Source organism: Panthera tigris, chromosome D2 (assembly GCF_018350195.1).
Source record: "Panthera tigris isolate Pti1 chromosome D2, P.tigris_Pti1_mat1.1, whole genome shotgun sequence".
NCBI lineage: Eukaryota > Metazoa > Chordata > Mammalia > Carnivora > Felidae > Panthera > Panthera tigris.
This window is the reverse complement of record NC_056670.1, coordinates 72,694,227-72,719,758: the sequence shown is the minus strand read 5'-3', so window position 1 is coordinate 72,719,758 and position 25,532 is coordinate 72,694,227. Positions and strand designations below refer to the sequence as shown.

At 41.9% G+C, this 25,532-nt stretch overlaps 1 protein-coding gene across 5 annotated transcripts in view; it reads left to right on the top strand.

Annotated features, from left to right (window-relative positions):
- The window catches only part of SHTN1 (shootin 1), a 100,427-nt gene that overhangs the window by 40,403 nt on the left and 34,492 nt on the right, over positions 1–25,532 (top strand). For all 5 annotated transcript variants that reach the window (XM_042959986.1, XM_042959990.1, XM_042959988.1 and 2 more), the window contains exons 6-12: positions 521–618; positions 2,582–2,663; positions 6,507–6,601; positions 12,933–13,079; positions 16,212–16,365; positions 18,068–18,167; positions 23,262–23,344. In XM_042959986.1, coding sequence (XP_042815920.1) covers positions 521–618; positions 2,582–2,663; positions 6,507–6,601; positions 12,933–13,079; positions 16,212–16,365; positions 18,068–18,167; positions 23,262–23,344 — 759 coding nt within the window. The remainder of the gene's footprint in view (positions 1–520; positions 619–2,581; positions 2,664–6,506; positions 6,602–12,932; positions 13,080–16,211; positions 16,366–18,067; positions 18,168–23,261; positions 23,345–25,532) is intronic.

The following is a 25,532-nucleotide window of genomic DNA, read 5'->3' as shown; positions in this document are numbered from 1 at the left end:
AAAGAGGTTGTATTTTGAGTCACTTCAAATAGTATTTGAGGGCTATCCACTGGCAGCAGGTCAGGATTTTTTTCTGCAAATGAAAATCTGCAAATTATCAGCTGCCCAGTTGTTTATTGTATTGTGACGAGAGCCCATGGCCATTTTAAAATAAAGAGGAAATTAGTACAGTGCCTTAATTTGTTTCCCTGAAATCTTAAAAAAATTTACTTCTCAAAGGCCAGGTAGTTTTCTAAAATATTTGTTTGATAGAATGTAAAGAAAACATGATCTAGTATATTTAAGGACATGGTGAGATCACGAGATATAAAATTATTAATAACTGTGGCTGTGTACGGGGGCACAGAATGAGATTTCCATTGTTCTCTGCTTCTTCATTTTTGTTTCCATTGTTAAATAACCTTGACCATAAGCTACATGTGCACTGGCATTTTCAATTCTTTTGACAGGATTGATTTCTTCTTTTAAGAAGAAGTTCATTGATATTGTTTCCCCTTTTATTTTTGCTTTGAAAACGCAGAACTTCGAGATCAAATTGTATCTGTTCAGGAGGAGAAGAAGATATTAGCCATCGAATTGGAAAATCTCAAGAGCAAACTTGTAGAAGTAATTGAAGAAGTACGTATCTTAGGCCCGAAAGGCAAGCCTTTTGGTGTTTTCAGGGCATTTGGAGACCGGCTAAGTTAAAAACTTGCCTTTGGGAGTTCATTTCGGACACGAGAACCATGTACGAATCTTAATCTTGTCTTCTGCCCCGTTTCAAACATACAAAACACCGTAGACAAGAAGATCGTGAACACTCGTATCCTCACTACTTAGCTCAGTAAATAAAGCACCAAAATAGCAATGAAGCTCTCCCTTTGCCCCCCCGTCTTTCGCCATGTGAGACAGATTTATAAGCATGGCACCTGCAGTTTAAGTCCTCCACTTTATTGCTGCTGGTGAAGAAGTGTGTTGCTTCTCCATCAGCTGGTTGGCCGAGTTGGGCTGTCCTTGTGTGCCTCCAACATAAGCACACGTGATAGGCGGTAGAATGGGTTCAAGTGGGTGTTTGGAGAATCTTCTTATTTTTCCGTGTGAATGGTCTTGAGGGGCAGGAGCACATAATTGCCTTTCTCTGCACGACGCTTCGAGGAACTGCAGTCTTGATTTAGCTTGTGTCAGTGAGTGGCTCCCAGATTCTGCAGCCCAAGCTTCCAAACCCACACACTCCAGCACCTAGCTATCCCTCCGGTGGCTTACAGGTAATGCCAAGGCCTCGATCCCTGCAGTGGGCAGCCTCATCCAGTTACCTAAGTTTGCACAACGTATCTGACCGTTTTCTTAAGGGCCATCATGGGAGACATGTTGGGAAGCAGTGGCCACCAGTTTCAGCCTCGCTCCGGTTTCCTTACTGTGGCAAGACATCCAAACGAGAGAGATGAAGGGTGATGATATTTTAGAAGTGGGATTCCTGTTGGAGATCTTATACCAGTTACTAATTCAAACCAAAATAAAAAATCTAATCTATGCTAAAAGCAACCAGTTCACAGGCTCTGGCATGCTGATTGATTCAGTCCTTTTCCAGGACCACGATCTTAGTTTGTTTCTTAACTGTAACCATAGGAGAGAGACACACACATTTTGATGTACTCTGTTCCTTAATTATGATTATTTACTGATAATCCTGCCCCCTCCCACTTAGAAGTGTTATCGGAAGCCCTTTCAGAAGTTATTTTTGTTATGACTATTTCAGACGTGTGGAAAGTATCAAAAACAAAATAACGAATATCCATATGCCTACTACCTGGCTTAATACGTAGTCTTGAAAATCCCAGTGGATTTCTTCCTGACTGCAATCCCTACCCTCCCTGCCCTGTTTCCCTAAACAGTCATTATTCTAAACTTGTTTTTTATCATTCCAGTGCATGTATTTACATCTTTTGCTATAATAAATAGTATTTCGAGGGTTTTTAAATGATGTAAATGTACCTGCTTTTTAAAATTCAATATAACGCATTTGAGATTTATCCTCTTTGATAGATGTAACTTCACATTCTTTTTTGTTTTAATTGGTCCTATATGATATTCTTTCCTATTGACCGATGTCAAAATTACCTCAGAAATGTGTTTTGGGGGAAGATTTTCATGTGTGTTTTACTCAAGCCCAAAGTCATTGAAGTTTAAGGTGTTTTTTTACTTAAAAAAATTAATGTACGTTTTACTTAAGCCAAATGTCATCAGAGTTTGAAATGAATACCAAAATTGAGTATTGGATCTCAGACCAAATGATTCCTCTATTTTCTGGGTGCTTTCTGATTGGATTTTTGCATTTTAAAATATGAGCCACTTACATTGTTAGGGACCAGTGCCATTTGGAATTTGTAAATAAGTTCTCTACCAAATGTATATCCTAACTTAAATAGCTACCTTTGAGGCCTTAAGAAGGACCTTAATAAAAGCCCAACACGGTAAAGCCAATGACTGCTTTAAATTGTAGCTTTGTGTTGAATGTTGGACAGCAGTTTGAGTGTTGCACATCGCCATATGTCGTGTTTTACAATGTTGGGTGTTTCCTTCCCCCGCAATCTCACAATTTTAGGTAAATAAAGTTAAACAAGAAAAAGATGTTTTGAATTCAGAAGTTCTTGAACAGAGAAGAGTCTTAGAAAAATGCAATAGAGGTACGTGTTTCCAGTCTTTTTTTCTCCGATACATATGTAATTTATTTGGTTTACATCCATTTTGTGTTGTTTTATACTTGTGCCTAAAGATTCTTGTAGCAAGAATATCTTGTAGCAAGAATAGTGTTTTTTTCCCGATTTCTAGCAATGAGTCTCTCTCTTTTCCGTTGTTTTATCACCCACCTTAGAGTCTTGGGACTTCTAGGAAGTGCTTTTGCTTGAGGAAATGACAACCCACTTTAAACCAAAATACTATTCTGTCTCTAGGTATCCTGGGACCATGGCCATATTGGCTCTCCCCTAGTATTTATGTATTTTGTAGGTTATTTTTAATCTGAAAGAGATAAGGATATCTACATAGATACATGCAACATGATATGATTTTATTTATTTATTAAAATTTTTTTAATGTTTGTTGATTTTTGAGAGAAAGAAAGACAGAGCACGGGAGGGGCAGAGAGAGAGGGAGACACAGAATCCGAAGCAGGCTCCAGGCTCTGAGCTGTCAGCACAGAGCCCGATGTGGGGCTCAAACCCACAAACTGCGAGATCGTGACCTGAGCTGAAGTTGGATGCTTAACTGACTGAGCCACTCAGGGGCCCCGATATGATACAGTTTTAAATTGAGAGGATGTAGAAAATGGGGCAAAGTGAAAGTAAAATGAAATACTGATACACAGATTACATGCTTGCTCTGAAGTCGTGCACATTCCTGCCTGTGTGCCTGAAATCTGGCTCTGAGCTGTCCGGCCGTCAGCATGATGAGAGGTTCATGATATGTATCTGAATCACATAAAAATGAACCTCTTGATCAGGAGAAGCAGACCTGGTCCCATGGTGAGAAGGAGATTTCTCCAAAGGCTACCTTTAAAGAAAACAGAATCCTTGCTAATGAAACACAGCGTCAAGTCTCACGGGGACAGTTTTTTAATGTCCCCTGGTTTAGGACAAGAGAGTGATGCCGAACTGGAGTTCTGCAGACACAGTTCTGAGCTTTTTGTCCCCCTCCCCCCCCCCCCCGCCTCCTTCACTCTCATTTCTAGTTCAGAAGCTACAACACTGAAAGGAAATCTTCCAGCCTTCCCTGTTATGATCGGTGGTGGTTCTCCACCTTTGTGTCACGAATTGAGGTTTTTGAATAAATGAAGGACCTCGTAGTTAAGTGTGGGAGATGTGATAGACTGTGACATTTGCTCGGCTGTCTCCACATTTAGGAAGATAGTAATGGTCTTGACGTACTGTGCTAGAAGCAGGGGGTTCTACGAAGGTTAATCACATGGGTCCTTGCCTTCAGAGAACCCTGTATCTAGGAAGAGAGAGAGATTATGTAAATAAACGCATGACTAGGACCAACCTAATTTCTTTCAGAATCCAAGTAAAGAGGGCCAGGACATGTGCAAATTCACTTTGTATTATGGTGCTCTGGACATAGAAAAGAGAGTCAGTTATCTTGCCCGGGGCTTCCGATACTCACCGCCGTCCTTGTTTTCTTCCTGAAATTTCTTTTTTTAAATAGGTTTGAAAATTATTTAGCTCTCAGGGACCTATAATTCACATCACAAACCACCACTTCTGTTGCTTTAGTTGGTAAGACTTTTAGTCTTTCCTCTGAGAAGGCAGTAGATTTACGGCGTACAGAGTTTGAAATTCTATGTCATTACACGGCAAACCCGTCCTTAGTCAGTTAGGACTGAAGTGTCCTGGCGGAACGTTGTGTGAAAGGAGCCATTAAGAGAGCCTTTTTAAAGATTTTATTGATATGACTCAGCTCGGGCTTGAAAGTACCTCTCCAGAGGCAGATTGAGAGACTAGTGTGATATCTACCTATGTTGTGCCTAATTTCTAACACCACCATCACTCCCTCTGGCCTGTCTATATCATTATTTAACAACACAGGCCTCAAAATGTCAAAAAGTAGCAAAGCTTTCACGTTGCTCTTATTTGACAGGACCTTGCCTTTGAAGATGTCTGTCCTGCATTGATTCTTTCATTCAGAGCTCTGACTCTGGGCCTGAATGGATCTGAGGCCGTTTCTCTTTATAAACATGGAAGATACTGGGGCGCCTGGGTGGCTCAGTCGGTTAAGCGTCCGACTTCAGCTCAGGTCACGATCTCGCGGTCCGTGAGTTCGAGCCCCACGTCGGGCTCTGGGCTGATGGCTCAGAGCCTGGAGCCTGCTTCCGATTCTGTGTCTCCCTCTCTCTCTGCCCCTCCCCCGTTCATGCTGTGTCTCTCTCTGTCTCAAAAATAAATAAACGTTAAAAAAAATTAAAAAAAAATAAACATGGAAGATACTTAAAAACAACATATATGCATATGTATATGTGTGTGCATATGTATACATATGTATACGTATACATATGTATACATATACACACACACGTGTGTGTATATATATTTTTATGTTATATATATTTATATATATTATACACACATATATATATTTTTTCCTTTTTATTCAGGTAATATACTTTTTTGCTGGAAAGTATAGATTCATGTAGGAATAGGAAAAGGGAAAAAATTTCAAGGTTTACAGTTCAGAGATAAGCGCTATTAACATCGTGTGTATTCTTCCAATCTAAAGAAAGCTCTCTCTGTTAAATCGTTTGCTAAATGTGTTTATAACATTTATGGAAGATGAAGAAAGTATCAGCAAAGAAATAATCTCTTTACCCACTGGTACTTTACAAGCGCCCTGAACATCAGTCTCTATTTGTACCTCTTGGATTTTTATCATTTCTTTTCTTTATAATAAGTTCTACCAACTATGTAGATATCTCTAGACAGCACGTTGTTTAATTTTGCATATTTTTGAACTTTATATTAATGGTATCCCTTCACCTGTGTGCTTCTGCAACTTTCTGGGTTTGTGGGGTCTATCCCTGCTGAAGGCCATTGGTGTGGTGTGTTGATTTTCACTGCTGCACAATATGCCATTCAATGTCTATACCAAAATTCATTGACCCAGTATCCTGTTGGTGGATGTTTGAGGTTTTTTTCCAGTTTTTTTGCTATTCCAAGTCAGACGGTCATGAAAATTCTCACAGGCATCTCCTGGCACACATACCCAAGCATTTCACTAAGATCCACGCCAAATACAAGTTTATCCTCTGTCCCACTGCGTGACGCCAGAGGACTTACTTAAGTAGGTTTACATTCTGGTTAGCAGTGTGTTTGTTCCCATGTTCTTCATCCTCTCCAGACTTGGTGTAACTCTCCTTAATTTTTGCCAGTTCCCTCCTTGTGAGTATAAAAAGGTGCCTGTGGTTTTACTTTCCATTTCTCTGATTACTAATGAAGATGCGTATCTTTCCACGCATTCACTGGCCTCTCACGTTTCGTCTTCTGCGAAAGGCCTCGTCGATCTGTAGCTTTTAAAAAAGGGAAGTACGCTCATTTAAAAAAAAAAATACCACGAATGTCTTTTGGTTCAAGAAATATGCTTCTACAATGTCATTTCGATGGCAGAATTATATTTCTTGTAAATTATATACTCTACTGGTCGTCCCCCATGAAACCATCTGGATGATTTCACTGTCGTCTATGGTGATGCTGAGAGCATTCTCGCAGCTTAACCTCTGGACGTGTTCATGATTTGCTCTCTGAAGGAATCAGTACCTTCCTAAACGTGCAAGTGTCGAGTCGGAGAGCGTGAATAGTTTTGGATTTTTGATTCACATCGCCGAGTTGTCCTCCAAAAAGGTTTGATCAATTTATATTCCAAGCAGCGATGGATGAGGGTGCTTGCGTGCCGATGCAAAGAATCTCTTCAGCACTGCTTTTCGCCCATCTTCCTGATAGTCTGTGTTGTGTCTTGTCCATTTCTTTTCCTCCTCTCCTCAGTGTCCATGCTGGCGGTAGAAGAGTATGAAGAGATGCAGGTTAACTTGCAACTGGAGAAGGACCTTCGAAAGAAGGCAGAGTCATTTGCACAAGAGGTAAGTATCCAGAGACCTAGTTTTTTCGTTTTTTAAAAAATTGTTTTAAGCATTTATTTATTTTTGAGAGAGAGAGAGAGAGACAGGGCATGAGCAGGGGAGGGGCAGAGAGAGAGGGAGACACAGAATCCAAAGCAGGCTCCAGGCTCTGAGCTGTCAGCACCGAGCCCGACATGGGGCACAGAGAACCCACAAACCGCGAGATCATGACCTGAGCCGAAGTCAGACCCTCAACCGACTCAGCCAACCAGGCACCCCTCCAGAGACCTAGTTTTAAATGTTTGTTTCTTAAAGAACTTTGGAGATAATGTATCAAAATAGGTTGTTTTTTTTTTTTTTTTTTTTTTAACGTTTATTTATTTTTGAGACAGAGACAGAGCATGAACAGGGGAGGGGCAGATAGAGAGGGAGACACAGAATCGGAAGCAGGCTCCAGGCTCTGAGCCATCAGCCCAGAGCCTGACGCGGGGCTTGAACTCACAGACCGCGAGATTGTGACCTGAGCCGAAGTCGGACGCTTAACTGACTGAGCCACCCAGGCGCCCCCAAAATAGGTTTTGAAATTGAATAAGAACTTACCACTTTGTTTCTAAAGATTTTTTAATACATTTTTTTAAGTAATCGGTACACACAACATGAGGGCTCAAACTCAGAATCTAGAGATCAAGAGTTGCATGCTCTACCAACCGACCCAGCCAGGCACCCCAGAACTTATCACTTAAAATAAGGGAGGCGGCTATGAAATAGCATCAAGGTCCCTGATCGTGGTGTCAGTAGATCTGGGTTCAAATTTTGGCCACGTCAGTCACTCATCGTATGACTTAAGAGTATTAGCCTTCTTGGGGCTTCACTTTCACTGTCTGTAAAATGGGTGATGCTTGCTAGTGGCTCAGCCAAGTGATTTCAAAATCACATGGCAGGATTCTTCAATCCTGGTACAGGATTTTGTCCTGTAAAATGCTGTACAAGGGAAAGAAATTCTATTTGGGGATGCCTGTAACTTACGATGAGAAGTCCAGCTTGAGTACGGGATTCCTGTATATTTCACAAAGCCCTAAGAATCCAGGGTCCATCTCCAATACCACCTCAAACAACAGTATCATGGTGTTAGTATTTCTCTTCACCTCCTAGATGGTGATCTCCTTACATAAGCTGATTCTTCCACTTGCTCGGCCTTTCGCCAGAATAATGGTTTTCCTCTCGTGTCAGAGATAAGCTTTGAGCTTCTCATGTTCCGACCACCCTTCGTTGACCTGTTGTCACTGGGTTTTTCATGGCCTTGGGGCTGGTTTACAGGGAAACGACGAGGCACCAGTTGGCCGAACTATAACAGCTTGTGATATGGCGCTGGTCTGCCCGAGATTTCCATCTACCTAGAAGCAGTTTGAGTCTGCCTGTGCCCTGTAGGTCGTGCCAGAAAGTAGCTAAGGAAATGTAAAACATTCATAGGTAGAAGTAACCAAGGTGTAGAAGGAAGACAAAGCGTGGGGTTATGGGAATGACATTTGAAAATCAGATTATGGTTTTGTGCAGGAGTCTTTCTGCACTCGAATGTAGCTGTGCTAGCAATGAACTCTGTGAAAGGTTTCGTCCAAGACGTGAATTTGAAACATTATGATTCATTTTATTCAGAGAGTTTAATGAAAGGTGAGTAAAAATTGTTCTCTTGTTACTTGGAAGAAAGAGAAAAGAATTGAAGTGTGTCAGAGCCCTTCGGAAAAGCTACAGCGATGTAAATAATGGCACCAGATAAACAGCTGAGGGGGAGCGAGAGTAGGGATGATGTGAAGACGCCTCCACCGTAAAACTGAAAAGGTTGGCTTGTTTTCGACCCGAATGCCAGCGTCTGATTTTGAGAGACATTTTCACTTTTACATCTGTTGTTCGTGGAACAATATTAGAATACAAAGCAGCTCGAAGGAAACTTGAAGGCCACGCAGCAGCAGAGAAGATAGACGGGAGAAGCAGGATTCCGCTAAGAATATGAAAATGAGTGGTGGACCCTGCCCTTCACCTGGTAGTGATGGGCGGAAACGCGACGCTGACCTGTGACCCCGGCACGAGGAGACGGAGGTGGGAGGAGGGAGAGCAAGGGCACTTACTGGTGCCCTCAGTACTTGCAGTGGTGCTCGATGTTTTTTTATAGTATCTACATTCGACGTGCACAATAGCGAGAAGAAAACTGTTCGTTTTTTTTTTTTTTTTTTTCAAAATATGGTCAGACTGGAAGCCATATACCTTCCCCTTTGCACGGTTGACAGACTCTCAGCTTTTCCACGGAAAACTACTGCTCAACAGTGCATGACTTGATTTAACAAGAGAAGTAGCTCTTTTGCATTTTGGTTTTTAGTGCATTTAGCAAACATCTTCAGAAGCCAGTGTCTGTGCTCATGGAGGGGTGGGGGGACTATAATGGCGAAGGAAGCAGCTATGACCCCTGCCCTTCTGGAGCTTAAGGTCTGGAGCCTTAGAATTCAATAGTTAACTTACTTCATGTTTTTAACCACAAAAGGAATGCATATACCTTGTAAAAAATACAAACAGTTCTAAAATGTGTAGAGTAAAAAAATGGGGAGTTTTCTCCACACTCCTACTTCTACCTGTCCATTAAAAAAAAGTGCATGTGGGGGCCCCCGGGTGGCTCAGTGAATTAAGTGTCCGACTTCAGCTCAGGTCATGATCTCATGGTGCGTGGGTTTGAGGCCTGCGTTGAGCTCTGTGCTGACTGCTCAGAGTCTGGAGCCTGCTTTGGATTCTGTGTCCCTACCTCTCTCTGCCGCACCCCCCCCCCAAAAATAAAATAAATAAGCATGCAAGTTAGTGGGTCACAACCAGAATTTCTTTTTTAAAAAATGCATATGCACGTACACACATGGGAGTATTACTCAGCCATAAAGAAGAATGAGATCTTGCCATTTGTGACAGCATGGGTGGATCTAGAGGGTATTAGGTTAAGTGAAGTAAGTCAGAGAAAGACAAATATGATTTCACCTACGTGTGGAATCTAAACAAAACCAACACAAAAGCAGAAACAGACCCATAAATACAGAGAACAGACTGGTGGTTGCCAGAGGGGAGGGAGCATGAGGGGATGGAAAAAATGGGTGAAAAAAAAGGCAACATAGAAAAACAAAACAAAAACAGGACCCTCCCTCAATAAGGAAGAAACAGCCAGTTGTCTTCCTGTGTTAAATTTTTGTGTTTTCTTCAATGTAATTTCCTTTTTTAAATAGAAGCAGTATTTTTTCTTTTTTTTTTAAAGTTTATTTATTTACTTAGAGAGTACATGCGGTGATCAGGGGAGGGGCAGAGAGAGAGGGAAGGAGAGAATCTCCAGCAGGCTCCATGTTATCAGCACAGAGCTTGATACAGGGCTTGATCTTACAAACTATGAGATCATGACCTGAACTGAAATCAAGAGTCAGACACTTAACTGACTAAGCCACCCAAGTGCTCCGATGTAATTTTAGTTTTTAATGAAAGATTTTCCTGTACTTTTTGAATATAGTTTTTCTTGCTAGTCAGTGTAGTTTTCCCCTCATTCAGAGTGTAGTCTGGATATACTAGGGGACTGTTGTGTAATCGGTTCTGTTCTTCTCCCAGACAACTCAGGTGATATTTAATATTCTCCCGGAAAGAATGAATTATATATTAATGACACAAGCTTTTCTTCTCTTTTTCATTCTTTGAAAAGATTTATGAAATTCCTCCAAAATTCTGGAACCTATGTTTGTGTGATAAGAGACTAACCTGTCTAACCCTAGCTGTCAAGTTCTTATCATAGTTAAAAGCCAAAGTCATAGGCGTTTGGTCACTAAATTTCCTTTAAACACATCGTTAGAAGGCGTTGTGTAGAATATTTCATGTTAGTGTCTTCAAGTCTAGAAAAAGTCAGACTAAGTCTTTTCACGTTACCATCGTTACCTAGGGGAATTTATTTTCTGTATGTTCTTTTCATTGTATGCTTTTACTATTTAGGGATTGTTACAGGGTTTTGAGAAAGAAATTCACATTATTAACATCCCCAAGACATAATCCTCACCTTTTCTTTTCAAAAGAACCAAGTTGAGATAATTTTTGATCGTGTAAATTTGAACAAGTTTTCCTAAGTGCTGTGTAGGGAAGGAGAGCTGTGTCTTTCCCCCAAGAGAGAACGGGAGCTCAGAGAAGCAGTGCAGTGAGAGGGACACAGCCGTGCCTTGACTGACGACGGTGGCCTGTGCCCAGCACTGTTTGTCTGCTGAATTCACCGGCTCTGTCCTGGTCGCCCACACCAACTGCTGCCTCTCTTTCTGCTCCTGGCCACCAAGCACTCTTGGGAAAAGCCCTCACTTGCCGGAAAGCCAGAGAACTCAGTGACTCTGGCTGCTATTTTCAGGCCTTCCTGTTTCCTCTCTAAGGTATTTGCTAAGACACCGGCAAGGGACCCCAATCAAGTTGAGTTTTAAGAGGAGAAAAATGGCTTAAAACATTACTGTAATAGTAATAGTAGCAATAATAATAATAATAATAATAATAATGTTTTAAGAGGGGAAGATGCCTTAAAACATTACTGTAATAATAGTAAAAAGTTTTAAGAGGGGAAAATGCCTTAAAACATTAATAATAATAATAATGTTTTAAGAGGGGGAAAATGCCTTAAAACATTACTGTAATTCTGTAACTCAGAATAGCTCATTTCGATTATACTGCTGGTTTCAGATGCCAAACCTGGATGGCTCTTCCCTAGCATGGCGATGCCTCTGACCTCACCGTCCTGGTGCGCAGCACCTATGCGTGTGCACACACGCCCGTTCCCTCACGCCTCCTCGGCACATTCCATTCTTACGCAGGAATGAGCTGTCTGGTGGAAGGCGAATGCCAGTTTTACTTTCAAATGCCTTTAAGAATCTCAAACTCTGGGGGCGCCTGGGTGGCTCAGTCGGTTAAGCGGCCGGCTTCGGCTCAGGTCATGATCTCGCGGTCCGTGAGTTCGAGCCCCGCGTCGGGCTCTGTGCTGACAGCTCGGAGCCTGGAGCCTGTTTCGGATTCTGTGTCTCCCTCTCTCTGCCCCTCCCCTGTTCATGCTCTGTCTCTCACTGTCTCAAAAGTAAATAAAACGTTCAAAAAAAATTAAAAAAAAAAAAAGAATCTGAAACTCTGAATCTCTACTATAATAACATGGGCCTGATTTCAGAGTTTATGAAATATTTCATGTGTAGAATCACCTGGTGGCTAACATGTGGAGGGATATTAAGGAAAAGAAGCAACAGTTTCATAGAGAATAACGTCGTATTCAAAAATGTAACGTTGTGAAGACTAGGTGAATAAGGTATGTAAGTTGCTTAGTAAAGCGGCCAGTAAACATTAATGTACCTTTTCCCATTTCTTCTTGACCCCCCTAACTTAACTACTTTTATCACTGGGGAAAAGCTAATTGGTTTAAAACAAAACATTAGGTTTAGTAAATATCAGAGGAAGGAGATTAGCCAGGTGGTTGAGAGTTTAGGCCTCGAAATCAGACAGATCTTAGCTTAAATCCTGGTTTTGCCACTTTCATGTGTTCTTGGGAAAGTTGCTTAACCTCTCTGACTTCAGTTACCTTATTAGTAAAAATGAGATACTAATGGCATCTACTTGACAGTGTTGTTCTAGGGATTAGATGATGTGATACGTGTGAAATCAACACCGCATCTATCACAGTGTTAGTAAATTTTAGCTCTTCAAGGAAGAAGTATTTAACTCATAGGATTTATGTAAGGATTAAAATAACACGTATAAAGTATTTAGTAGAGTACTTGGTATAAGATAAGTTCTTAATAACTATTAGTCAGGACTATTAAGTATTAATGTATTTTAAAACAATAAAACAACGAAAAACTGAGGTATAAAATAAGACTCATTTATTGCCTATATGCCTAATTGGGGCAAGGGTGAAGGTCCTTGAAGACAGCATCAAAGTTATGGTTGAAATCATAGGGGTCATTACTTCTAGAACTATGATACTGTACCATTCAGCAATCGTCTTTAACTTTTTAAAAAATGTTTATTTATTTATTTTTGAGAAAGAGAGAGAGAGAGAGAGAAAACACAAGTGGCAGAGGGGCAGAGAGAGAAGGAGAGAGAACCCTAAGCAGGCTCCATCCTGTCAGTGCAGAGCCTGACGTGGGGCTCGATCTCGCAGACCACGGGATCATGACCTGAGCCAAAACTAAGAGTCAGATGCCACCCAGGTGTCCCGCCTTTAATTTTTTAACAGAAGCTCCACGTGCTTTCCTGTTGCTCTGGTTTCGGTTGGGGAGATACTCGAGATTGATTGGCACGTATATCTTTTTGTCCTTCCCTCTTACAGATGTTCATCGAACAGAACAAGCTCAAGAGACAGAGCCATCTTCTGCTGCAGAGCTCTGCCCCCGACCAGCAGCTGTTGAAAGCTTTAGAAGAAAATGCAAAACTTGTCCAGCAACTTGAAGAAGAGAGAATTCAGCATCAGAAAAAGGTAACAGATTTTCTTCTGGAGTCTGGATACACACCAACCTGCAAGAGAGGGCTCAATGCGGTCACCTAGATAGAGTTCCCTCCTTGGCATTAGTGAGTCTTTCCAGTCTTCTCGTTTTTTAGAAAAATGTCACCAGCAAATGCAGTTAATTTAGTGCCCAATTGAAGATTTAGAGCGCACTATCCCAGACTTCATAATGATCTTTAAACCGTCCAAAGGACTGAAGAAACGAGGGAAAGAGAGAGCACTCGAAAAGAGCTTGGTTAAGGCCCAGAAAGCACGGTTGGGACATCTGCGAGTTGACTGTGTTTCTGGAGACCGCGTATACCGCGAGAAGTGTGTTTGTCTCGGAGAGCTCATTGGAAGGCATGGGTTTTGTTCAAAGAGGGAGGGAGCGTCCATGTTAGTAGTAATTGTTTGCTTAGAGAAAATTTCCGATTTTGTAAAACTCGCACAAATATATATGTTTAAAGACTTCCCAAGTGGTTATTTCATTTTGTCCGAGTGGAGCGATTCCAGCTGACACGGCCCACCTTCCTGCACCAGGCAGAAAACATCGTCATCCCGCTGGGTGAGAGAGAGGAGGCGGGAGGGGTGGGCAGGCGAAGAGGTGGAACAAAGACTGTGAAGTTAAAGAAACCACTTAAGAAAAATTACATCAATATTTATACTACTCACAGCGTACCTCGTTTGTCAAGAAAAGCTTGTTGGCTGCCGTTTTATCATCACCTGTCAAAGTCTCTCTCAGCGATAATATTGACGTTTAATCCTCGGAAGTTTCTGGAGTTTTCACAAAGTTGGTCATGAGGCAGAGTTGATTTTTTTTCCCCCCTCAGTAAGGAATGTTGGTGTATGCGTAGAACCTCCAGATGAGTGGAGAGTGGCAGCGGTTGCCCCTGGGGGGAGAGCTAGGGAATAGAGCGGGGAGGAGAGAATTTTTTTCTTTTTTTCTTTTGGTCCCCACGTGCAGGAATTACCATTTCAAATAAAGAGAGGGAAGATAAAAGAAGGGTTATGTTCATTCGGCTGGTGTTGGAGTTGTCTCAGTTTTGAAAAGTCTTACTAGCTATAGTTAGCGCATTTAGTAAATAACATGGGCCTAGAGCCAACCGAATTGACGTGAGGTGTGGGATTCAGCCACTGTATATGTACCTTGTCGGGGTAGGAAGAGAGAATAGGTGATACTAAATTGGAGCACATCGTGAATGCAGTTGTAGCAATCAGGACTTGTAAGGCGGTTACGCTAGAATATATACTTCCTCTGGGTGGTCTTTCATGCGTGTGGTCTTAAATGGCTCTCCCCTGTCTGTGGGATCCCCTGCAGACTTCCCAGCAATCTTTTAAACGCTGTGTTGTTTTCACGATGATAAGAACAACACATACTTCATCTAATGAACAAACTTTTAAAATGCGGTACAAGTTAAAGAAGAAATGAAGATTACCTGAGAATTCCATATTTTGGTACCTATCCAAGCTTTATGCAAATAGAGAATTTTATGAAGATAGTTTAAATGGGATAATACCGTGCATACTGTTCTACAATCTGATTTTTTTTTTCCAGCTGGTAACGTATCATCCTGTGTCAGTGTGTAGTGAGCTGTGTGATTTTAAATGGTTGTATATAGGACCTCATTTAGTGAACACGCTATGATTCCTTAAATCGATAATATTGGTGGTTATTTATTTTCAATTCTTCCCTGTTACTAAGAACACTGTAGTGAACATATTTGAATATGTATCTTACTATTTCTTTTTTTTTTTTAATTTTTTTTTAATGTTTATTTATTTTTGAGACAGAGAGAGACAGAGCATGAATAGGGGAGGGGCAGAGAGAGAGAGGGAGACACAGAATTGGAAGCAGGCTCCAGGCTCTGAGCCATCAGCCCAGAGCCTGATGCGGGGCTCAAACTCACGAACTGCGAGATGGTGACCTGAGCTGAAGTCAGACGCTCAACCGACTGAGCCACCCAGGCGCCCCTCTTTTTTTTTTTTTTTTTTTTAAGATTTTTTTGTGAAGTTTATTTATTTTGAGAGAGAGAGAGGAAAAGACAGCCTGCATGAGCAAGTGGGTGAGGGGAAGAGAGAGAAGGAGAGAGAGAGAATCCCAGGTAGATTCTGTAATAGCAGCACAGATCCTGACGCAGGGCTCAATCTCACAAACTGCAAGATCATGACCTGGGCCGATCTCAAGAGTCAAACACTTAACGAATTGAGCCACCCAGGCACCCCGTCTTACTATTTCTTTAAGGCAAATTTTAAAAGTAGTATTGCTGAATCAAATGGTCTTTCTTTCTTTTCTTTTCTTTCTTTCTTATTTTAGAGAGAGAGCGAGAGAGCGAGCATGCATGAATGGGAGGAGGGGCAGAGAGAAAAAATCTTAAATTTTTTTTAATATTTATTTATTTTTGAGAGAGACAGAGACAGAATGTGAGTGGGTTAGGGGCAGAGAGAGAGAGAGAGAGAGAGAGAGAGAGACACAGAACCCGAAGCAGACTCCAGGCTCTGAGCTGTCAGCAAAGCCCGATGCGGGGCTCGAACTCACAAGCTGTGAGATCATGACCTGAGCCGAAGTCAGATGCTCAACTGACTAAGCCACTCAGGCGCCCCCAGAGAGAAAGAATCTTAAGCAGGCTCCATGCTGAGCATGGAGCCTGACTTGGAACTCGATCCCACAGCCTGGGAATCATGACCTGAGCCAAATTCAAGAGTCGGTCGCTTAACCAACTGAACCACCCAGGCACCCCTCTTTCTTCTTTTTTTGTTTTTTAAAGGTTTTTGATACTTGTTACCTAATTGTCCCCCAAGGGCTCTTTTTCATGCTACTTTAATGTTCTCTTGAAAATGGGTATGAAAGTAATAATCTGTTTTAAATGAATTTCATAGGTATTATTTTACCTTTTTGACCCATGTTTAAACATTTAATTATCTGGGATATTAAGTCTCCAATAAATTTATATCGACTCACATAGCTGGTATTTTAAGTATTGACTGTACTCTAGGATTTGGGTGGTTTTTAGGATGGATTGGAATCTCTTTGCCATGAATTGGAAAGTAAAGGGAAACAATGATGTTTTTCCCCTTTCTTTTTGCTTGACAAAGGAAAGACTGTAAAGTTCTGTTTATAAATTCCAGGTGAAGGACTTAGAGGAGCAGCTAGAAAACGGAGCACTCCACAGAGAGATACGCAACCTTAAACAGCAGCTGGGGCTTCTGGAAGAAGATAAGAAGGAATTGGAATTGAAATACCAAAATTCTGAGGAGAAAGCCAGAGATTTAAAGCATTCCGGTAAAAGCATCAAGTGGGCTCCCTCGTCTTAGCAGTCTGTGAATTCCCCACGCCCAGCCCCAAGCCGGGCCGGTAGCGAGTCCAGAACCCTTGCCCAGTGCTTGAAAACGCAGTTGAATACTCAACTGCAGTTGAGTCGAATGGCCACTGTTCTCCAATGATCCGTGAGCCCTTACACCTCTGTTTTGGACTCCGTGTTCGTGAGCTTCACGTACAGAATTAAGAGACAAAGATACCGCTAATATGAGAAGACCAACATTTCAGCATTTCTCAGGGCTTCAGATAGGAGTGTTTGTGGAGTTCGTACGTTGTTCATTTTAGGGCGCGTTTCTAAGAAGAATTCAGCTTTAAAGGTTCATACAGCCCTCGTGTTTGGTGTCTAATTATACCCATGAACTAATACTTTCAGTATCACAGCTAACAATAAAATGGGCAACAATATGTATATTAAGTGGAAAAACTTTTAAAACACCAGGGGATATTTAAATCAAAGGATTTATTCAGTCAGTTCTAAGAAGGCTTGACAGGAATGTGTGAATTGGATTATTCCACAGGGATAAGTAATAAGTTTCTGTCGGAAGGTAGGTGATTTAAGGAGGCAGGCCATTCCCTTTTATAACAGCTTCAATATTCACTTCAGCTTTTCGGTTAATTTTATACTAGAATTTCGAAATCTGTATGGAAGAACCATGTAGGCTTTTTTTTCCCTTTGAAAAGGATTCAATGCTTTCTAACCCACAATGAAAATGAACCACAATTTATCTTTTTAATTTGATCTAAAATTAAGAAGTATTCCATTCTTTTTAAGTGAATACCCAGGCAGCCTGTGGCCAAAGCCAGCTTGGTTATATATGTAGAAACAAATAGGCAGACCACTGGGGGTGCAGTCATTCATGGAGAGAGGACTGGCTGGGGACAGAGAGAGCCATTCCTGAGTCCAAACAGTATTCAGTGCCTAGAGCCTATCAGAGCCCATGTTAGAGGTATTCGCATCTGTGGTACACATTGAACTCGAGCTTCTTGAACTCAGAGTCTGTGTCTTTGCACAGCACCAAGCATGGACCCTTTCACACTGTTGGTGCTTAAATACCTGTTTCGTTCATGACGTGAATGCATCGAATGGATAAATTGTATTTCCAGAATGCTCCTTCGCTTTTTGCAAACAGTTTCTGAAGTTAACAGACCTTTGAGAGTCTGAGTCTGGCTAAAATCAAGAACTCGAGGATTTGCAATTTTTGAAGGAAATTAAGTGGTGGGGGAAAGCGTGTTATTCAAATTCATACTGAATGCCATCTTTAAAATTAATGCCCGGTCTGTACATTTTAAAAGTCCAGTATTAACAATTTCTTAGTGTTTGAGTGGCGTTCCATTTTAACAAATATTTCTTCAGCCTACTCAGTCCTTACTCCCCGCCCGTCCAGCATTGTCCCGAGTTTATTTTTCTTTCCCATAGTTGTATGTGTAGCCACAAGACAGTCATGTTTTCTTGTAACCTGTGTAAGGCCTCTCTCGCATTAGCGGGGGCAGCCTGGAGCATAAACATGTTAAGACGTTCTGCAGTTTCCTACTGAGATTTCTAACTTTGCCCGAATAGAAGGAACTTGATTTTGAGAGAGGCTGTGTGTTTTCATCTCTGTGGGGAAAAGGTGTTGTGTTAAGTTGCCCGTTTCGGCTCTTTTCTGAACGCTTGCTCTCTGTGCAGTTGACGAGCTCCAGAAGCGGGTGAACCAGTCTGAGAATTCGGTACCTCCTCCGCCGCCGCCTCCACCGCCGCTTCCCCCTCCTCCTCCCAACCCCATCCGGTAAGCGCCTGCGGGAGGACCTCTTGGCATCAATGCCCTGCCTTGTCTGAGAACCTGAAGTTGATGTGAGCGGTAGCCCTTCTTTACAAACAAGCAAACTGCTGTCTTGGCCTCATTGGAGGAGTGGGTAGTAAAAACTCAGAAACGCTGAAACTTATCAGCTGGTACTTCTCTCAGCAGATTTTTGCAGAGGCCGATGTATCACTCCCGTCTTGTAATCTATATAGAAAGGGCAGAGACAGTCCTGTGGCCTACCCTGTTCTCCTGCCCGGGATGTTCTGATTCCACGTGGATGTCCCAAACCCAGGAGCCAAGACATTTGTGTAAAAAGTCGGATGCTTCAGTTGTAAAATTTCACTCCACGATGCTGGGATTTCCGTTAAGTGGAAGACCAAGAAATTTTGAGCCTTTCTCGGGTGTTTTTCCCTTTTCGCATCCTGATCTGAATTTGAAAAGCTCCGGTTTATTCATTTACTTTAAAAATCAAAGTACTAAATGAAACAAAAATTTATCAGTAGTAATTGTCACAGACTAGTAATTAAGCTAAAAGTGCTCATTATGTTTTATCCCTGACCTCACATTTAAACCTTTAATAATGCCGAGAGAAGAACGTTCCATAAGAAGAAGAAATTACGTTTACGTTCTTGTGATAGAGAATCATCTGTGCAGACAAGAATTCACTTTTTCTGAAGCCTGAGGCTGACTTGATGGTCCCGAGTGGCTGAATTAAGCACAATAGACCCTAGAGTCAAATATCGCCTCCTGCGGTTGGTGCTTCGTTCTGACGCCCCGCATTACGTCAGACAACCTGTTTGCCCTGGTGACAGCTTACCTCCTCATGTCATGATGCTGGCTGCTTCTGTATAATTTATTCTGGAACAAATGGAATTTAAAATTTTGCTAGCGTTTTTTTTTGTTTTGTTTTGTTTTGTTTTTACCTTTCATTAACTCATGTGTTTTGTTTAATCCTTCTACCCGGAGAGGCCATTTATTCACACTTTGCACCTTTGCTACTCCGTCTGAATAGAAAGTGTAGCATTTTCCTCCCACATGACTATGAAAATGGGACTTTGCCTTTTAAAAAGATTCTCATTAGTTTTCCTTACTGAGTAGGGGATGACATAATCTACTTTAAGCCATTGACGTAGTCAAGGCAAAATAATTTTTACATGTGATCGGTCCGAGAGTCAATTGAAAGAATTTCAGGTATTTTAAATTCTTTTCTGTCCCGGGTAGCTAAATCTGTTGGAGATATTCTGAATTTGACATTTAAAATAGGAAATTCATCACTTTGATCTTTCTCTAAGGTGTAGAATTTTGAGCCGATAAGAAAGGTCACTTCTGTCTACGAGGAGGGAGAATTGTGAAGAAAGTGATTATAGTCTTGCCGTTGGCCTTTAATTTTTAGTCTAACAAATCTTGAAGCCCTTGGAATTAAAAGTAAAGTGTAACCTAAATAGAATATTTTCCCAAAGAGCACTTTATAGTTATACTGAGAAATGAATGTAGGACTCAGACTATGTATGTCTAAAGCGTGAGCTCTTTTTTATAAGGCCCTTTAAAGAAAATTTTCATTGAATAACATGAATGATTTTTATTATAAGATGAATTTAAGTAGCGTAAGATGTAATTTCTCAGTAGAAAGAAATTTTTTTTTGGTAAGGAGTACTTTCTTGTCAAAGAAATATATTTGCATGTGTATTGAGTTTCATTGGACTTTGAATCCACAAATCAAGGTTTTCTAACTTTGTTCCTCAGCCATTTGTTTTACCCCGACATAGATCATGGATATAAATGAAAGCAGAAAAAAAAAAAAAAGACTAGGGCCTGCTCCTTTGACCCAGGGGACAGGTGGGAGAGAGGAAAGTGAGGAAGAAGGCATACGTTGGTCATGTTTTATAGGCAGTGGTGAACGCAGGAGAGGTCCTGGGCAGGCATGGCTCACGGGGAAGAGTTGGGTGTATTGGTGTATTAGTCGGCATTCTCCAGAGAAACAGAACCTGTAGGGGTGTGTGTATATACCTATGTACATGTATGTGTATACATCATATACATTCACATAAAAGATTTATTCCAAGGAATTGGTTCACGTGATTATTGACTATGACAAGTCCCGGGGTGGGTTGGAAAGAGAGCCAACAAGGAGAGCCTAGGCTGTGGTTTCAGTCTGAAGGTCAGTCAGCCTCCAGACCTAGGAAGGGCAGTGTTTCAGTCTGAGTCTGGAAGCAGGAAAAAGCAGACATCCTAATTTCAAGGCCAGAGGGCAGAAGGAATTCTGTCTTACTTGGGCAGTGGTCACCCTTTTGTTCTAATGAGGCCTTCAACTGATGCCCACCCACATTACTGACAGCAGTTTGCTTTACTCAGGCTTCCAATCTAAATGTTAGTCTTATCCAAAAACCCTCACAGAAACACCCAGCATAATGTTTGACCCCATATCTGAATACCTCATGACCCAATCAGACTGACTCAAAATTAACTATCACAGTGGGCATGAGAAACACTTATTAAAGAATTTCAAGGTCGATGCCTTCCACTGAACCATTCAGTGTTTGGGAGCTCTTGCTTGAAGCTTTTATCCATTCAGTTGAACTGGCTGTGAAATGGGGCAGTTTTAGCCAGAGGTTTGGATTATTGGTCCCAAATGCCTTGTCCTGGTGTTCTCATCTGGCCTGGGAGACCTACTTTATCTGTAACCTAAGCCCCGTCTTGACAGAGGGCTCTTTTTTAATATTACGGATGATGCTTCTCTGGGTACCATATAAGTCTCCCAACTGTACTTCAATTCAGAATAGTTAAAGTTAATGCTTTCTCTCATCTACTTAGGTGCTTTACTTCATTTATGTAAATATACACATATTTCGAACAGTACAAATAACTTCCTGCTTTGTAATCTTTACGTACGATAATTCAACACTGAAAATTTCAGAACCAGAAATGGGTTCATTACAGAGTGTTGTGAGAGAGTAAGGGGAGGCCCCCACCTGGGGGCAACCCTCTCCAAGCCCCCCTCTGCCGTGGAATGTTAACCCTTAGACATCGAATATCCCTTGCCCTCAGTCACAAAATGGGAAAAATGAGCAAAAAAAGTTTGCATTATTTCATTTCTCCCAACTTTTGGAATAAAATATGCTTGTTTTAAAGTTCTGTGTAAATAAGGATTTCTAACTCCTTGGGAACATAATTTAATTCCATTTGGGGCCACCGTGAGTCCAAAGAAGACAAACTAAATGAAGTCAAAGGTCCACTGACTGATTTTTTCCAGTTGGTAAGTTCTAAAAGCCTCACAGGGTCAAGCAGAACGTAGTGCTTTCTTTTCAGTGTGCTTTGCGAGAGACTGTTCAGTGTGTTTGGGAGTTTTCATAAAAGGCAGTTTGAGGATTAATAATAAAACTAAAGGCAGAAGTAAGAAATAGAAACATCTGAAAAATTACGGTCATTAGGAAACACTGAGTTGTTCTGTCCTCAGCCAAGTATTGCTGTGTGTGCCCAGGCATCCCTTTTCCTAGAGGCAACACTGTGCCTTCCCAGCTTGGCCTCCTCAGGACGATTGTGTCCAATCCAGTTTATCACACAGAGGACATTGATAATGTAGTTGAAGGAATTCAAGAATTCTCGGTCCATTTGGTTTTTTTGGTAAACTATTTTGAGGGGGAATGATAACATATATAGAAGTGTGCACCAACTTATGTACAGTTTAAAAGTAATATAAAGCGAATACCCATGTGTTCACCATCCAAATCAAGAAATAGAAAAATACTGGCCTAGAGTCTTATCCTTTTATCCCTTTTTGAAAGAAAAAAAATTTCTTGCCTACATATATATCCCTAAACTCCTATAAATATACATATGGGTTTTTTTCCTGACTATATGATTAGAATTTTTCTGTTTGCATTTGAGTCTCGTTCTTTTTACTCTACATTATTTTGCAAGATTCATCCGTGTTATCTTGTGTAGCTGAACTTCATCCATATTCATGGATACATAATCCATTTTATGAATGTCTCCGTGTGCTTATCCATTCTGGTGCTTATAGACATTTGCGTTATTACCAGTTCAAGGAAATTATGGAAATTCTACATGAACGTTCTCGTACGTGCATCCTGGTGTACAAGAGCTTGCATTTCTGTAAGATCCACGGAAGTGGAATCGCTGGCTCCTAGGATGTGTGTATCTTCAGCTCCACAGGATGATGCCAGTTTTCCAAAGTGGTATTGTCAGTTGCTACACTGTCTTCAGTTTGAGAATTCCTGTTATTCCACAAACCTACCAATGCTTGATATTATCAGACTTAGCGTTTCTTGCCCATTTGATGACAGTGTAACTAAATCAGTGTGGGTTTCATTTGTGTTTTCCTAGTCACTAATGAAGTCAAGCACTTTTTCTGTATGTGTTTGGGAAGTTAGGACATCTTCATTTATGGAGTTTCAAGGCTTCTGTCGATTTTTTCTGTAGGATTGCCTGCTTTTTCTCATTGATCTGTAGAGTTTCTTTTTTATTCTTTATGGTGTCTTTTATTACATGGAGATCTTAAAATTTTAATGGGGTCAAATTTGTCATGATTTGGATTTTGTACAGATTTTAAAAACATGGGCCAGAGAGACTGTGGTCTAAATGTATTTTATCCCTTAAGTATCTGGTCTGTGTCATTCAGATTCAGAGATTTTTATGCCCATATTTCACAAATAGATATTTACTGAGAGCATCCCCTAATTCTTTCAGCCTTCCCTTTCCCTCAAATGTATTACATAGATGGCTGTTTCTGAACTTGGGGTATGGATATTGACACTGTTTTCTGTATTTGTTTTACTTTGCGTCATATTGGTAATTATAGTGGCCCCCTTCTTTGAGTAATTAATTTGCTTTGAATAATTAGATGGTTTCATGCAGAAAGGGATGAGACATCTTTCTCTTCCCTAAAGTGATGAAAAGTTTAATAACTTACTAAAAGTGGTAAATAGACTCCTAAATTCTGGTATTTACGTACCTTGAGAAGAATTGGATTTTTACTGATTATTTTGAATCAGTACATTTTATTTCTTGGATCATCAAGCACCCAGTAACCTCCTGTTATTCTTCTTCTTTCTCCCAAAGATCCCTCATGTCCATGATCCGGAAGCGATCCCATCCCAGCGGCAGTAGTGCTAAGAAAGAAAAAGCAGCTCAACCAGAAACAAGTAATTCTCACCCCGTTTGGTTTGCTTTCAGTGGTTTTAGCCCAGTTTTTCGGCAACATACGTCCTTTTTGAGTTCTTTGACCACGAGCGGTTTGGGGAGAAATGTGAACTTAACAGCTGATAAGAAGGAACAAGATGTCGCTGCCTTTAAGCAGCTCATTGTCTAGATCACGTCCCTGTAACGTGCATTCTGCTGGGATGTGTCTTTACAGGATGGGGCAGTTTACAGGCTGATGTGTTAAGGAAAGAGAGGGAGTGATTCCAGGTGAGGGGTTTGGGGAGGGGTTTTTAGAGTTGATAGCAAGTGAGCTGAACCTTGATCAGGCACCTGCTGTCTACTGGTGCCGTGCTGTGTACTGGAGACAGAAGACATAGAAGCTACATTGAGTGGGGGAGACAGGAAGTAAACAAGGGTGATCACTTGGAGGAAGAGCAGAGGTTTCTAAGAAAGGATGGAGGCAGGCTGCCGGTTTCAGGAAGCAATGCCTATGCTGGGCAGTTTGGATTTAGGAAGTCGGGGTGAGGGTATTGAGAATAAAAGTTCATGTAGAGGGGCAACAGATTCAAGGTCCAAAGAGGGGAGGGAGCTTGGCCTATCAGGAAACTGAACAAAGGTTGGTATTTCTGGAACATGGGGTGCGAGAGAGGAGCTGTGAGCCAGATTATGGAGGCTGTGGTCAAGGTTTCAAAATGTATCCTAAGGGCAGTAGGAGTTTTAAGTAGGGGTGTGACATGATGAGATGGGTCTTATTAAAGACATCCCACTGTCGGCAGCAAGAGGACAGAGAGCAGACCGCAGAGGAATGAGGGGATGAGGAGAGGCTGTCCGTCATTCAGATGCCGGCTGGCTCAGATGAGGGGAGGGTGGTTGCAGTAGAGACACAAAGAAGTGGCAAATCCAGGAGCGACTCTGGGAGGTGCGATTCCCAGGACTCTGGCTCACTGGAGAGGGAGAAGTGGAAGATCACATGAAGAGACGGGAGTGGAGGAAGAAGGGCTTGCCCATCGAGCAGAGGCACTGGGCGGCCAGGAGTAGAGTCATCGGCTCACAGGGCTGCGGGCAGGGGTGCGCAGCCACACGGAGAGCAACGGAGACCAGTAGAACCCACACGAAGCTCAGCACGTTTGCTCAGCAGCTGTTAGTTGCAAAGCGTGGTGGATTTGCCCGGTTCGAGCCCAGGCTGGTACAGACTTCTTGGCCCCCTTTTCCTACCCCCCAGGTTCATTGATCCAGGCCAGCTGCTTTCCTGCCACTGGCAGGGTGACATTCTCAGATCCGTTGTCCCACGTTCTGTGACAGTGCTACGCTTCTCACTGCATCAGAATAGAGTCCAGACCCTGTAGGCTGCTTATCGATGGTTCTCTGCTGTTACCTCAGCCTCATTTGTCTGCATCTGCTCCTCCTTACGACTGGACCATTACCTCGAGGCCCCCTATGCGCTTGCTCTGTCTTTCCTCCTTCCGGCATTGCCTGCTGCCTTTAGTCTATTCAGAGCTTTCTCTGGCAAGGGGTTCTAATTCTGCCTCTCCTGTGCAGGTTCCAGGCTCTTCCTCCACTCCCACTTATTTTTTTTTAATGTTTATTTAGTTCTGAGAGAGAGAGACAGAGCGTGAGTGGGGGAGGGGCAGAGAGAGCAGGAGACACAGAATCTGAAGCAGGCTCCAGGCTCTGAGCTGTCAGCACAGAGCCCTATGTGGGGCTCAAATCCCTGAACTGTGAGATTGTAACCTGAGCTGAAGTTGGACGCTTAACCGACTGAGCCACCCTTATTTATGAGTGTTGGCTCATTGCTCTGTGTTGCTATAGCTTTTTGCTTCGGATTTTGTAATGTCCCATCCCCCAGCCTCTGCTGTGGTGTTTGCGTTATTTCCACATCTCTCCTCCTGAAGAGATTGCAAGCTCTTTGAGGGCTTACTTCTGTCTGCAGGTCTCCCACAGCTTATATGCATCTTCAATGAATCCAGGTTTAGACCCGACCCTATCTTTCTTAGCCGGAACCTCGCAGCACCATTACAAATGAAAGCTGTGTTTCAATCTTGTTTTGGGACAGTTGGTAAGTCTTAGAGGGTTGGCAGGGCAGTCAGCATAAAATGATTTCCCCGTCTAAGTAAATTACATTATTAGCTTGTCAACCCCCACAGCACCCTTAAAGTTAAAACAAAACAAAAAAAAAGTTCTGAGCTTCTT